Consider the following 13614-nt stretch of genomic DNA (forward strand, 5'->3'; position numbering starts at 1 on the left):
TTTGTACATATTTATTACTCTATTTATTTATTTATTTTACTTATACATAACTATTCTATTTATTTTATTTTGCTAGTATGTTTGGTTTTGTTCTCTGTCTCCCCCTTTTAGACCGTGAGCACACTGTTGGGTAGGGACTATATATGTTGCCAACTTGTACTTCCCAAGCGCTTAGTACAGTGCTGTGCACACAGTAAGTGCTCAATAAATACGATTGATTGATTGATTGATATAGAGACGGTCCCTACCCAACAGTGGGCTCACAGTCTAGAAGGGCTCACAGTCTACACAGGAGACAGGTGGCGGAGCCGGAATTAGAACTCAGGTCCTTCTGATTCCCAGGCCCAGGCTCTACCCACTAGGCCATGCTGCTCCTGTCCTCTCCCAAGTGCTTAGTACAGTGCTCTGCACACAGCAAACGCTCAGCAAATACCACTGAACAATCGATTGGAAGTGGATTCTTACCTGGGCATAGCGGCCACTGCAGATGGCTCCTCTCCAGTCGGGGACGTCGATGCAATCCGGGTGCCTGACCAGCCAGTTGTCCTCCTTGACCAGGTAGGAGCCGGGATACTCAGACACCGAACCGTCCACGTCGTGGAATACCGACGTCTTGTCCCCGTCCATGTTCAGCTGGTTGAACCAGGGGCCGGGTTCTCCGAAGAAAACCCGCGAGGTGATCTAAAGAAGCCCCGTCCCACCATCCATTAGCTCGGGCTGCCGTGGGGAGGAAGCCAGTGGGACAGACCCACTGTCTCTATAATCAACCACCCTGGTCATTCATTTGTTCCTTCATTCAATCGTATTTACTGAGTGCTTACTGTGTGCAGAGCACTGTACTAAGCCCTTGGGAGAGTACAATATAAAACTGCAACAGACACATTCCCTGCCTGCAACAAGGTTACAGTCTAGAGGGTGGGGGGGGTCCCTGTCCTCTTCTGGCCTGGTCAGAGAGTGAGGGGGGTGATCTCCACCGTCCACTCACCTAGTCAGAGAACCGAGGCCAGAGTCCCTGTCTTCAGTTGGCCTGCCCAGAGGGTCAAAGCGGAGGAAGTCGTAGAACATTTCCAGAAACTCCCACTTCCTACCTCCTGCCAGAGAGCCCGAAGCTGATTCCAGCCTAGCTCCGGCTTGCTTTCCCGATCCAGAAAGAATAAAGATAGTAATAATTGTGATTTTTATTAAGCGCTTATTATGTGGGAGGCACTGTACCAAGTGCCGGGGTGGATACAAGTAAATCAAGTCAGACACAGTCCCTGTCCCACATGGGGCTCACAGTCTCAATCCCCAATGTACAGATGAGATAACTGAGGCACAGGAAAGTGATTTGCCCAAGTACATATAGCAGACTAATGGCAAAGCCAGGATTAAAACCTGTGACCTTCTGACTTTCAGGCCGGTGCTTTATCCACTATACCTTAGAGGAGCCAGAGGGATTCTTGGCCTGCTCGACCTGGGGAGTGTGGGGTATCAGCCAAGGGAGTGGGGGTGGCTGGCCTGCTTCTCAACATGATACCTGCTCCCTATGCCCCTGGGGGAAGGAGGGGAGGGGGCTGGTCTCCTGAGTTGTTGCCTAGGTTCAGGAGGATGGGTGGGGACCCCAGACCCTAGGACCAGGTTGGAGGAATCCAGTTGAAGTGGGCTGAAGCCCAGGGTCTGTTTTCATGCAGCCCAGGTCCAGCTTTGTAGCCTAGGGCCAACTTTCTAAAGTCCCAAAGTCAGCTCTCTTCAGCCCCAGGTTCAGTTTTGTAGCCTAGGGCCAACTTTCTAAAGGCCCAGAGTCAGCTCTCTTCAGGCCCAGGTTCAGTTTTGTAGCCTAGAGCCAACTTTCTAAAGTCCCAGAGTCAGCTCTCTTCAGGCCCAGGTTCAGTTTTGTAGCCTAGGGCTAACTTTCTATGGTCCCAGAGCTCTCTGAAGACTCAGAGCCAGCTCTCTGCAGCCCAAGACCAGCTTCGTAGCCAGGGACCAGCTTTCTGCAGTCCTAGGGCCAACTCTCTGCGGCCCCATGGCCAGCTCTCTGCAGCCCCAGGGCCTGCTTTGTAGCCCAGGGCCAGGTTTGTAGCCCAGGGTCAGCTTCTGAGCCTAGGGCCAGCTTTCTACAGCCAAGGGCCCACCACCCTGCCCTGAACCTGCCAAGGAAGCATGCCAGATACTGTGGACACCTGAGCTTCCCCATCCTCTGGGGCTCCCCTCTCTGGTAGTGCTACCAACCAGCTGCGCTGCACATAGTGAGGGCCCACGCCAGGCTTTTATGAGAACTCTGTCAGGAGCCTGGGTCAGTGCCATGTGATTTTGGGAGAAGCCCCAGGCAGAGCCGAGACAAAGCAGGGAAATCAATTCCAGACCCTGCCTGGCCTGGCCCAGGCCCTCTGGCTGAGACGGGGATTTCAGCCTCCTGGCTCCAGTGGCAGCCCACCCCAGTCAGAATTTCCTAGCATCCTCCCTCCATCCCTTTCTGTGCTCCCCAGTGGCCCTGAATTGGACAGAACGGGGGGCAGGGTGTGTCCCAGGCTCTGGCTGGGCACTTGAGGAGTGAAGTTCAGAGAGGATGGGGTGTCTGAGGGCCTGGCGATGGGAACCCTCATTGGAGGGAGCAGAATCTGGGGCCCGCCCCGCCCCGCGACTCACCGGGACATCTTCAAAAGTGATGTGGGTGACATTGTTGTTGGGGCAGCTTTGCCAGGCGTTGTTGAGGCGGAAGGCCAGGGCGCTGGTGTGCCGGCCTCCGAGGGCGGCAAACTTCCGGAAAGTGCAGTTCTGGATATTCACGGGGCCATCGTAAAGCTGGATGCCTCGGATGGGGAAATCTCTGCCAGTGCCAGAAGATGGGGAAATGTTAGAAAGGGATCCCGCGGTGAGGGAGGACCGCAGGGTCACAGCCACCCTGACCCCCTGCAGGAATGAGCTATGCTGTGGGAGAGACGCTTGATCCGGTGTTGGGCATCAGGACACCGGAGTTCTAATCCCCCCTGCACCACTTGCCTGCTGTATGATCTTGAGCAAGTCACTTAACATCTCTGTGCCTCAGTTCCTTCCTCTAGAAAATGTTGATTCAATTCCTGCTTTGTTCTTTTAGTGGCATTTCTTAGCGCTTACTATGGGTCTGGCACTGTAACAAGTACTAGAGTAGATATAAAATAATCAGGTTGGATTCAGTTAATATGTCCCATGTGGGGCTCACAGTCTTAATCCCCATTTCCTAGATGAGTGAACCGAGGCACAGAGAAGTGTAGTGACTGGCAAGATCACACAGGAGACTAGTGGTGGAGTCAAGATTAGAATCCAGGTCCTTCTGACTCCCAGCCCTGTTCTCTATCAACTAGGCCACTCTGCCCTCCCTTCCTCTGAGATTATGAGCCCTGAGTGGGGCAGGGACCATGTCAATCTGATGGGATGATTTCTACCACTTATCGCTTTTTCTGATAGTCTAATGGTTAGGATTCGGCATTCTCACCGCCGCGTCCGAGGTTCGATTCTCGGTTAGGGAAGAGCAGTTTTTAGCTGGTTCAGGCATACGCCTTTCTCGGCCGTCATTGACTGAATGAATGAATGCTTCAGTCCTTGACACAGTGCTTGGCACACAGTAAGTGCTTAGCAAGTAACTCTATTATATTATTAGGTTGAGTCTCACTTGCCATCTGCACTCGTGGGATCTGGCCCAGGCCCAAGCTATGGTTTTAAGCAGACTAAGGGTTTCAGGGAGATTTCTGGAAAGCGAGGTCATCGGAGGCTGTAGACATCTCCTCCCAAGGGGTCTCTGCCAGGACCACTGCCCATCTACAAGGCTTAGACCCGGGGGCGGAGAGGAGCAGCAGAGTCTGAGGCAGTCCGATCCCGGGATGTAGAGTTGACCCGGTCAGCCCCCTGTCCAGGAAACTGGCCGTCTACCCAGTGGCTGTAGTGTTCGCCCCACAGTTATGCTCCCACCCTGATTGGGCAGTCTTCTTTTCTTCATTTGTTAAGCACTTACTATATGCCAGGCACTGTGCTAAGCATTGGGGTAGGTACAGGTTAATCAGGCAGGACACAGTCCCTGTCCCATGTGGGGCTCACGGTCTTAATCCCCATTTTACAGATTGATTGAACTGAGGCACAGAGAAGTGAAGTGACTTGCCCAAGTTCACTCGGCAGACATATGGCAGAGCCGGAATTAGAACCTGTGACCTTCTGACTCACAGGCCTATGGTCTATAATAATAATAATAAGCATTATTATTATTATTATTATTACAACTATTCTTACTGTGGTATTTGTTAAGCACTTACTACGAGGCAAGTACTGGGCTGGATATAAGCAAATCGGGTCGGACACCGTCTCTCAGTAGGGCTCCCAATCTTAATCTCTATTTTACAGACGAGGAACTGAGGCCCAGAGAAGCAAGGCGACTTGCCGGATGTCACCCAGCAGACAAGTGGCAGAGCCGGGATTAGAACCCCCAAGCCCCATGCTCTATCCACCAGGCCGCACTGCTTACTGCAGAAACAGCTGACCTTTGAGTCTTGCCCTGGTTGGAGTCGCTGGGAGTCAGGCTTTCCAAACGTGGCAGGAGGAGCCCCAGGGCTAAGCCACTTCTCGACGGCGGCAGAGTCAGGGAGGACTTTGAGTCATCATCGGACAGTATCCAGTGGCCTAGCATACCCCCTCCAGAGGACTCTGAATGATGCTTTCCGCCCCCATGGAGCTGAGAAGGACTTGGCAATCCATCTCCCTCCCCTTCCTCCCCCACAAGGAAGGGAGGCCAGGAGCCCTCCCTCTGTACCCGACAGATGATCATTTGTTCATTCATTCAATTCATCCAGTCACATTTATTGAGCACTTACTGTGTGCAGAGAACTGTAATAATAATAATAATAATAATAATCACATTTATTAAGCCCTTACTATGCGCACAGCACTGTTCTAAGCGCTGGGGAGGTTATGACATGATCAGGTTATCCTACGGGGGTCTCACAGTCTTAATCCCCATTTTACAGATGAGGTAACTGAGGCCCAGAGAAGTTAAGTGACTTGCCCAAAGTCACACAGCTGACAACTGGCGGAGCCTGGATTTGAACCCATGACCTCCGACTCCAAAGTTCGTGCTCTTTCCACTGAGCCACACTGCTTCTCTATACTGTACTAAGAGCTTGGGAGAGTACAATATAACAATAAAAGGACACAATTCCTCACTCTCCCCACCTTCAAAGCCTTATTGAAGGCACACCTCCTTTTGACTATAAGCTCATTGAGGACAAGGAATGTGTCTGTGTATTGCTATATTGTACTCTCCCAAACGCTTAGTACAGTGCTCTACACACAATAAATGCTCAATACAAGATAAGGAGGTGGGGGGATGAGGGGATGTGCATGGCTACTAAACTGGTGGAGGGGGCAAGAGATTCCCCAGTGACCGCAAAATTAGGAATTTCTGGGATGGAAGCCCTGAGCCGGACTCAAGAGCATTATTATGTCAACTGCGATTTTCGCCGACTACATCCCGGCCTGCATCCTTCACTCCTCTAACGCCAAAGCATTCACTGTCCCTTCACGTTCATAGAAGCGGTGTGGCCTAGTAGACAGAACCCTGGCTTTGGAGTCAGAGGGCCTGGGTTCTAATCCTGGCTCTGCCATCAATCTGCTGCTGTGGGATCTTGGGCCAGCCATTTTACTTCTCTGGGCCTCAGTTACCTCATCTGTAAAACGAGGATTCAATGCCTGTTCCCCTCCTACTTAAATTGTGAGCCCTGTGAGGAACAGGGACTGTGTCTGACCTGATTATCTTGTATCTTCCCCAGGGCTTAGAACAATGCATGACACATAGTAAGTGCTTAACAATTATTATTATTATTACTATGATGATCAACTTCTTGCTCACATCTTCCCTTCTGCTTGAAATTCCCTCCCCCTTCACGTCCAACAGACCAGCACTCTCCCCATCTTCGAAGCCCTATTAAAATTGAATCTCCTCCAGGAAACTTTCCCTGACTGATTTCTCATCTCCCCACCCTATTCTCCTTCCCTTCAGCATCACCTGTGCATTTGAGTCTGACCCCTCTATGCACTTAGGGATTCACCATACACCTCAGCCCACACAGCATTTATTACATATATTTAAACTCTGTTTTCCCTGACCTGTAATTTGTAAATGTCCGTCTTCCCCATTACATTGTAAACTTCTCAAGGGCAGGGATCATGTCTACCCACTATTGTACTCCCCCAAGAACTTAGTACAGTGCTCTGCTCACAGTCAGTACTCAATAAATACCACTGATTGATTGAGAAAGAGAAGTAGCATGGCCTAGTGGAGAGATCAAGAGTCTGGGGGTCAGAAAATCCTTTGGTTCTAATCCCAGCTCTGCTAATTGCTTGCTCTGGGCAAGTAGCTTCATTTATCTGTGCCTCAGTGTCCTTAACTATACAAAGGGGATACCTGTTCACCCTCCACTTAGACTGTGAGCCCCTTGTGGGACAGAGACTATGATCCACCTAATTCCCTGGTACCAACCCCGGAGCTTAGAACAGTCACATAGTAAGCTCATAACAAATACAATAGGAAAAAAGGATCAGGTGTCCTTAAACAAGTCAGTCCATCAATCAATCATATTTATTGAGTGCTTACTGTGTGCAGAACATGGTACTATGAGCTTGGGAGACACAGGCTGGGAGAAAGCAGGATTGGAAGTGACAGAACCAAAGAACCAGGAAGGAGATAATAATAATAATAATGATAATAATAATGTTGGTATTTGTTAAGTGCTTCCTACGTGCCTAGCACTGTTCTAAGCACTAGGATAGATACAAGGTAATCAGGTTGTCCCACGTGGGGCTCACAGTCAATTCCCATTTTACAGATGAAGGAACTGAGGGACAGAGAAGTTAAGTGCCTTGCCCAAAGTCACACAGCTGACATGTGAGGGAGACAGGATTAGAACCCATGACCTCTGACTCCCAAGCCTGGGCTCCTACTTGGGGAATACAGAATACTTGTTCTCAAATCCCATCCATGCTGGTTGGGGACACCCACTCTAGCTGGAGGGTGGCAGGTTCTGAACCCACAAAAGGAACCATTTTTTCACCCAGAGTGGGGTGAGCACAGGGAATTCAGTCCCACAGGAAGCCATGGTGAACCCCCCTCCCTGCCAACCACAGCTGTGTCCGAGAGGTTTGAACCAGAGATCTGTGCTGGGTCACTGAAGGAATGCACAGGGATGAAAAGGGAAAATAATAACAATAATAATAATAGGGACATTTGTTTAGCACTTACTGTGTGCCAGGCACTGTACTAAGTGCTGGGGTAGATATAAGGTAATTGGATTGGTCACAGTCCCTGTCTCATATAGGGCTCACAGTTTTAATCACCATTTTACAGATGAGCTTGCTGAGGCACAGAGAAGTGAAGTGACTTGCCCAAGGTCACACAGCAGACAAGTGGAGGAGCAGGGATTAGGAAGGATCCCTCTTTATGAGGATTAATGTCCAGGTAAGCAGATGCTTGAGGCTCCTCTGGGTATCTTAGTGCCCTTGTGGGACACTGGGGTTGGATGTGAGCCCATTGTTGGGTAGGGACCATCTCTATATGTTGCCGATTTGTACTTCCCAAGTGCTTAGTACAGTGCTCTGCACACAGTAAGCGCTCAGTAAATACGACTGAGTGAATGTATTGGCTCTCCTTTTTTTTTTTAATGGTATTTGTTCAGCACTTACTATGTGCCTCAAAGCGTGGGGTAGATACAACCTAACAGAGTTGGACACAGTCCACGTCCTGCAGAGAAGCAGTGTGGATTAGTGGAAAGAGCCTGGGTTTGGGAGTCAGAGGTCATGAGTTCTAATCCTGATTCCTCCACTTTGGGCAAGTCACTAAATTTATCTGTGCCTCAGTTACCTCATCTGTAAAATGGGGATTAAGACTGTGAGCCCCATGGAAGACAACCTGATTCCCTTGTATCTACCCCAGCGCTTAGAATAGTGCTTGACACATAGTAAGTGCTTAACAAATACCATCATCATCATCATCACACAGGGCTCACAGTCTTAATCCCTACTTTACAGATGATGTAACTAGGATAGAAAGAAGTAAAATGACTTGCCCAAGGTCGCTCAGCAGACAAGTGGTGGAGCTAGGATTAGAACCTTAGTCCTTCTTACCCACAGACCTGTGTTCTATCAACTAGGCCACGCTGCTGCCCTTGGACCTGACCAGAATGGAGCCTAGGCTAGCCCCTGGGGCCCCTTCTAGACTGTGAGCCCACTGTTGGGTAGGGACCATCTCTATATGTTGCCAACTTGTACTTCCCAAGCGCTTAGTACAGTGCTCTGCACACAGTAAGCGCTCAATAAATACGATTGATTGATTGATTGACCAAGACAATGCCGCTCATGGTGGTAGTTATAGAATTTACTGAATACCTGCTGAAGGCAGTGCTATTGGCTCAGCACTCTGGAAAGTCCGCTCCCACTACAACCCAGCCCGCACACTTCGCTCCTCTAAAGCCAACCTTCTCACTGTACCTCCATCCTATCTCGCCGCCAACCTCGTGCCCACGTCCCGCCTCCACCCTGGAACACCCTCCCTCCTCAAATCCGACAATGACTCTGCCCATTCTTCAAACCCTTATTGAAGGCACATCTCCTCCAAGAAGCCTTCCCTGACTACATCCTCCTTTCCTCTTCTCCCACTCCCTTCCGCAACACCCTGATTTGCTCACTTCATTTATCCCCCATCCCAGCCCCACAGCACTTACATCCCTATCTGTAATTTCATTTATTTAGATTAATGTTTGTTTCCACCTCTAGACTGTAAGGTCGTTGTAGGCAGGGAATGTGTCTATTATATTGTACTCTCCCCAGTGCTTAATACAGTTCTCGGCACCCAGTAAGCGCTCAACAAATATGATTGACTGACAGAGAGACACCCCCCAGGGTGCAGCACTTACTGGCCAATGGGGAGGGTCCTCCCACTGTGGTCCAGGCCCCCGGGCCCCCAGATCCGGTTGTCCATCATTTCGGTCCCCACGTTGCGACTCTCCCCAACAAAGAGGCTGTTCTTGATTTCCTGCTTGGATCCATCGTCGTACGGGAACGTCCCTCCGCTGGGAAAGAAAAATTGAATGCTATTGTTATGATCAATCAATCAATCATATTTATTCATTCATTCATTCATTCAATCGTATTTACTGTGTGCAGAACACTGTACTAAGCACCTGGGAGAGTACAAAACAACAATAAGCAGACATATTCCCTGACCCTGACAGGAGACAGACATTAATATAAGAAAAGTAATACAGATATGTACCTAAGTGCTGTGGGGTTGGGAGGGGGGAGGAAGAGAGAGAGCAAGTCAGGGAGACACAGCAGGGGGTGGGAGAAGAGGAAAATGGAGCTTAGTCTGGGAGGGCCTCTTGGCAAAGATGTGTCTTCAATATGGCTTTGAAGGGGGAAGAATAATTGTCTGTCAAATTTGAGGAGGGAGGGTGCTCCAGGCTAGAGGGGGGATATGGGTGAGAAGTCGGTGGTGAGGTAGGCGAGATGGAGGCCGAGCAAGAAAGTTAGCATTTAAGTAGTGAAGTGTGTGGGCTAGGTTGTAGTAGGAGAGTAGTGAATGCTTATTGAGTGCTTACTGTGTGCAGAGCGCTGTACTAAGCACTTGGGAGAGAGCATTCTAACAGAGTTGATAGACACATTCCCTGCCCACAGTGATATCATCATCATCACCATTATCACTGTCCTCATCAAACAATAAGAGGCGCTATGGAGGAATAATTGGGTGCTCAGGGAAGAATCATTGACTGATTCCCAGCATTTTGGGGGCCTTGTTAGGTGCAGAGACCTCTCCTGGGCACAGGAGAAGCAGTGGGGACTAGTGGATAGCTCACAGGCCTGAAAGTCAGAAGGATGTGGGTTTTAATCCCGGCTCTGCCACTTGTCTGCTGTGTGACCTGAGGGCATGGGTTCTATTTCTGGCTCTGCCACTTGTCTGCTGTGTGACCTTGGGCAGGCCACTTCACTTCTCTGTGCCGCAGTTACCTCATCTGTACAATGGGGATGAAGACTGTGACAGGGACTGTGTCCAACCCGAATTGCTTGTATCCACTCTAGTGCTTAGTACAGTGCCTGGCACATAGTGAGTGTTTAATAATTACCACAATTTTAATTATTTTTATTATTACTGTGTTCAGAGCCCTGAATTGCAGGTGCCTGCTGTAAACCTCTGAGCTCTCAGCTGCCTCCAACGCTGTGCACCACCCCCTTCTCCTGGAAACATTATGCAACCTCGGCTTCACTGACGCTGTCCTCTCCTGGTTCTCCTCCTAGCTCTTTGGCCGGTCATTCTCAGTCTCCTTTGCGGGCTCCTCCTCAACCTCCCACCTCCTAACTGTGGGAGTCCCTCAAGGTTCAGTTCTGGATCCCCATCTATTTTCCATCTACATCCACTCCCATGGTGAACTCATCTGCTCCCATGGCTTCAACTACCACCTCTAGGCAGATGATTGCCAAATCTACATCTCCAGCTTTGCTCACTCCCTCTCTGCAGCTGCACACTTCCTCTTGCCTTCAAGACATCTCTACTTGCATGTCCTGCCAGTACCTCAAACTTAACATGTCCAAAACAGAACTCCTTATCTTCCCACCCAAACCCTGTCATCCTTCTGACTTTCCCACCACTGTATCATCATCATCATCATCAATCGTATTTATTGAGCGCTTACTATGTGCAGAGCACTGTACTAAGCGCTTGGGAAGTACAAATTGGCAACATATAGAGACAGTCCCTACCCACCACCCTTCCTGTCTCACAAGCCCATAACTTTGGCATTATCCTTGACTGCTGTCTCTCATTCAACGCAAGTGTTCAATCTATCACTAAATCTTGTGCGTTCAACCTTCACAAGATCACTAAAATCCTCTCCATCCAAATTGCTCCTTCATTAATCCAAGCACTTATCCTATCTCACCTTGATCACTGTACCAGCCTTCTTGCTGACCTCCCAGCCTCCTGTCTCTCCCCATTCCAGTCCATACTTCAATCTGCTTCCTGGATCATTTTTCTACAAAAACATTCAGTCCATGTTTCCCCACTCCTCAAGAACCTCAGGTGATTGCCCATCCACCTCCACATCAGACAGAAACTCCTTCCTCTTGGCTTTAAAGCCCTCACTCACCTTGCCACTTCACTGCTCTCCTACTATAACCCAGCCTGCACATTTTGTTTCTCTAATACCAAACTACTTCTTTTTCTCCAATCTTGTTTACCTTGCCTCTGACCTCTCACCACTTCATGCCTCTGGCCTGGAGTGCCCTCCCTCTTCATATTGACAGACAATTACTCTTCCCCCTTTCAAAGTCTTATTGAAGGCATCTCTCCCAGAGGCCTTCTCTAACTGAGCCCACATATCCTCTTTCCCCACTCCCTTCTACATTTTCACAACTCGCTCCCCTTATTCACCTGTACACCCAGCCCCACAGCACTTATGTACATATCTGTAATTTGATTTATTATATTAATGCCTGTCTCCCCCTCGAGACACTAAGCTCTAAACACCTGCTATTGAGCTCATACTATGGTCAGAGCATTAATTTTATTTGTAACCACTTGCTTCTATGCTTGCCCTCTCACCTCCACTGTACATTCAGTTTTTTTTAAGTGGTATTTGTTGGGTGTTTACTATGTGCCAGGAGCTTTTCTAAGCACTGGAGCAGATACAAAGTAATCAGGTTGGACACAGTCCACGTCCCACATGGGGCTCACATAATAAGCACTTAACAAATGCCACGATTATTCTGTTAGTCAATCATATTTATTGAGTCCTTACTGTGTGCAGAGCACTGTACTAAGCGCTTGGGAGAGTACAATACAACAATAAACAGACACATTCCCTGCCAACAATGAGCTTACAGTCTAGAGGGGGAGACAGACATTAATAAAAATTAATAAATGACAAATATGGATAAAAATGCTGTGGGGATGGGAGAGGGGATGATTGTCATTATTCTTATTGTTGTTATTATTATCACTTACCTGGCCAAGGTCAGGCCGATGCCGTTGTCGGCAAACCTGCAAAGAGAGAAGCAGAGAATGAATGCCACTCACCTCCCCTTGCCAGCCCTCTGCCTTCCATCACCCACAGTTCAGTGTCAGGGATGGCATAGGCCACTTGTCAGCTGTGTGACTTCGGGCAAGTCACTTAACTTCTCTGAGCCTCAGTTACCTCATCTGTAAAATGGGGATTAAGACTGTGAGCCCCACGTTGGGACAACCTGATCACCTTGTATCCTCCTCAGCACTTAGAACAGTGCTTTGCACATGGTAAGTGCTTAACAAATGCCATCATTATCATTATTATTATAGGCCTGGGGGCAGTGGTCCAGGGCAAGTCACTTCACTTCTCTGAGCCTCAGTTACCTCATCTGTAAAATGGGGATTAAGACTGTGAGCCCCACGTTGGGACAACGTGATCACCTTGCATCCTCCCAGAGCTTAGAACAGTGCTTTGCACATAGTAAGCGCTTAACAAATGCCATCATTATTATTATTATAGGGGAGCACACAGAATGAGACACCCTCCAGATTGGAAGGAGCATAGTCTAGTGGAAAGACCCTGGTAGTCAAAGGGATTCGGTTGTAATCCTGACTTCACCACTTGCCTGCGGTGTGACCTTGGGCAAGTCACTTCTTTATGCCTCAGTTTCCTTATCCCTAAAATGGGGATCCTGCCATTGGTTCCCGGGGGCTCCCAGAGAAAAGGAAAAGGTGTCCAGCTGCTACTGACTAGGTTGTTGCTGTGTCTAACATGCCCACTTTCCAGAGCAGCTGGGGGTCCGGACCTCCGAGAGCCCCCTGCCCGACTGAGGGCCCCCAGGCCTCAGTGGGCTGCACTTACTGGCAGTCTTCCAGCCACACATCCCCTCCTCGCAGCCAGGCGCCGTGGTCCTGGTTCTTGTAGGCGATAAAGTGTCGGATGATGGCTGGTTCTCTGGGCTTCAGAGGGTCAGCGTCTTGATGAGGGCTGTACCTGCAGCACAGGTGGGGATGGGGTGATCAGCGACAGGGTTAGGCAGGGAGGCAGCTGGGAAGTGGGGGACCCGGGGGGTGGGTGGGCTGGAATTTACCCATCCTGGGGACTCCTGACAGGATGTGGAGAGAGGAGAAAGAGGAAGGTTGGAGGGTACGAGAAGTGAGGTGAAGTGGAAGAGGAAGAAAAAGAGGAGAAGGATGGGAGAAGAAGAGGAGAAAGGTGGTGGTGGAGGAGGAGGAGGGTAAGGAGGAGGAGGATGGGGAGGAGGAGGGTGAAGAAGACAAAGAGGGAGATGATAAGAATGGTGAAGGGAAGGAGGAGGTCAGGGAAGAGCAGGAGAAGAAGGATGGGGAAGGAGAAGGAGGAAGATGGGGGAGGAGAGGAGGAGGAAGAGTAAGAGGAGGGTGAGGAGAAGGATGGGGAGGAGGAGAAGAGTGGGGAGGAGGAGAAGAAGCAGGAGGAGGAAGAAGCAAAGGAGGAGGAACAGGAGGAGGAGGAACAGGAGCAACAGGAGGAGGAAGAAGAGAAGGAAGAGGAGAAACAGGAATAAGAAGAGGAGAAGGAGTGCTTAGTACAGTGCTCTGCACACAGTAAGCACTCAATAAATACAATTGAATGAAAG

The 13614-nt window shown here is 49.5% G+C and overlaps 1 protein-coding gene across 4 annotated transcripts in view; it reads right to left on the reverse strand.

Annotated features, from left to right (window-relative positions):
* The window catches only part of LOC119945907 (cell migration inducing hyaluronidase 1), a 111580-nt gene that overhangs the window by 11972 nt on the left and 85994 nt on the right, over positions 1-13614 (reverse strand). For all 4 annotated transcript variants that reach the window (XM_038767184.1, XM_038767182.1, XM_038767180.1 and 1 more), the window contains 5 exons: positions 12858-12989; positions 11996-12031; positions 8913-9068; positions 2629-2809; positions 466-681 (listed from right to left, as the gene is read on the reverse strand). In XM_038767184.1, the coding sequence (XP_038623112.1) occupies positions 466-681; positions 2629-2809; positions 8913-9068; positions 11996-12031; positions 12858-12989 (721 nt within the window). The remainder of the gene's footprint in view (positions 1-465; positions 682-2628; positions 2810-8912; positions 9069-11995; positions 12032-12857; positions 12990-13614) is intronic.

This window comes from Tachyglossus aculeatus, chromosome 26 (genome assembly GCF_015852505.1).
Source record: "Tachyglossus aculeatus isolate mTacAcu1 chromosome 26, mTacAcu1.pri, whole genome shotgun sequence".
In the NCBI taxonomy this organism is placed as follows: Eukaryota; Metazoa; Chordata; class Mammalia; order Monotremata; family Tachyglossidae; genus Tachyglossus; species Tachyglossus aculeatus.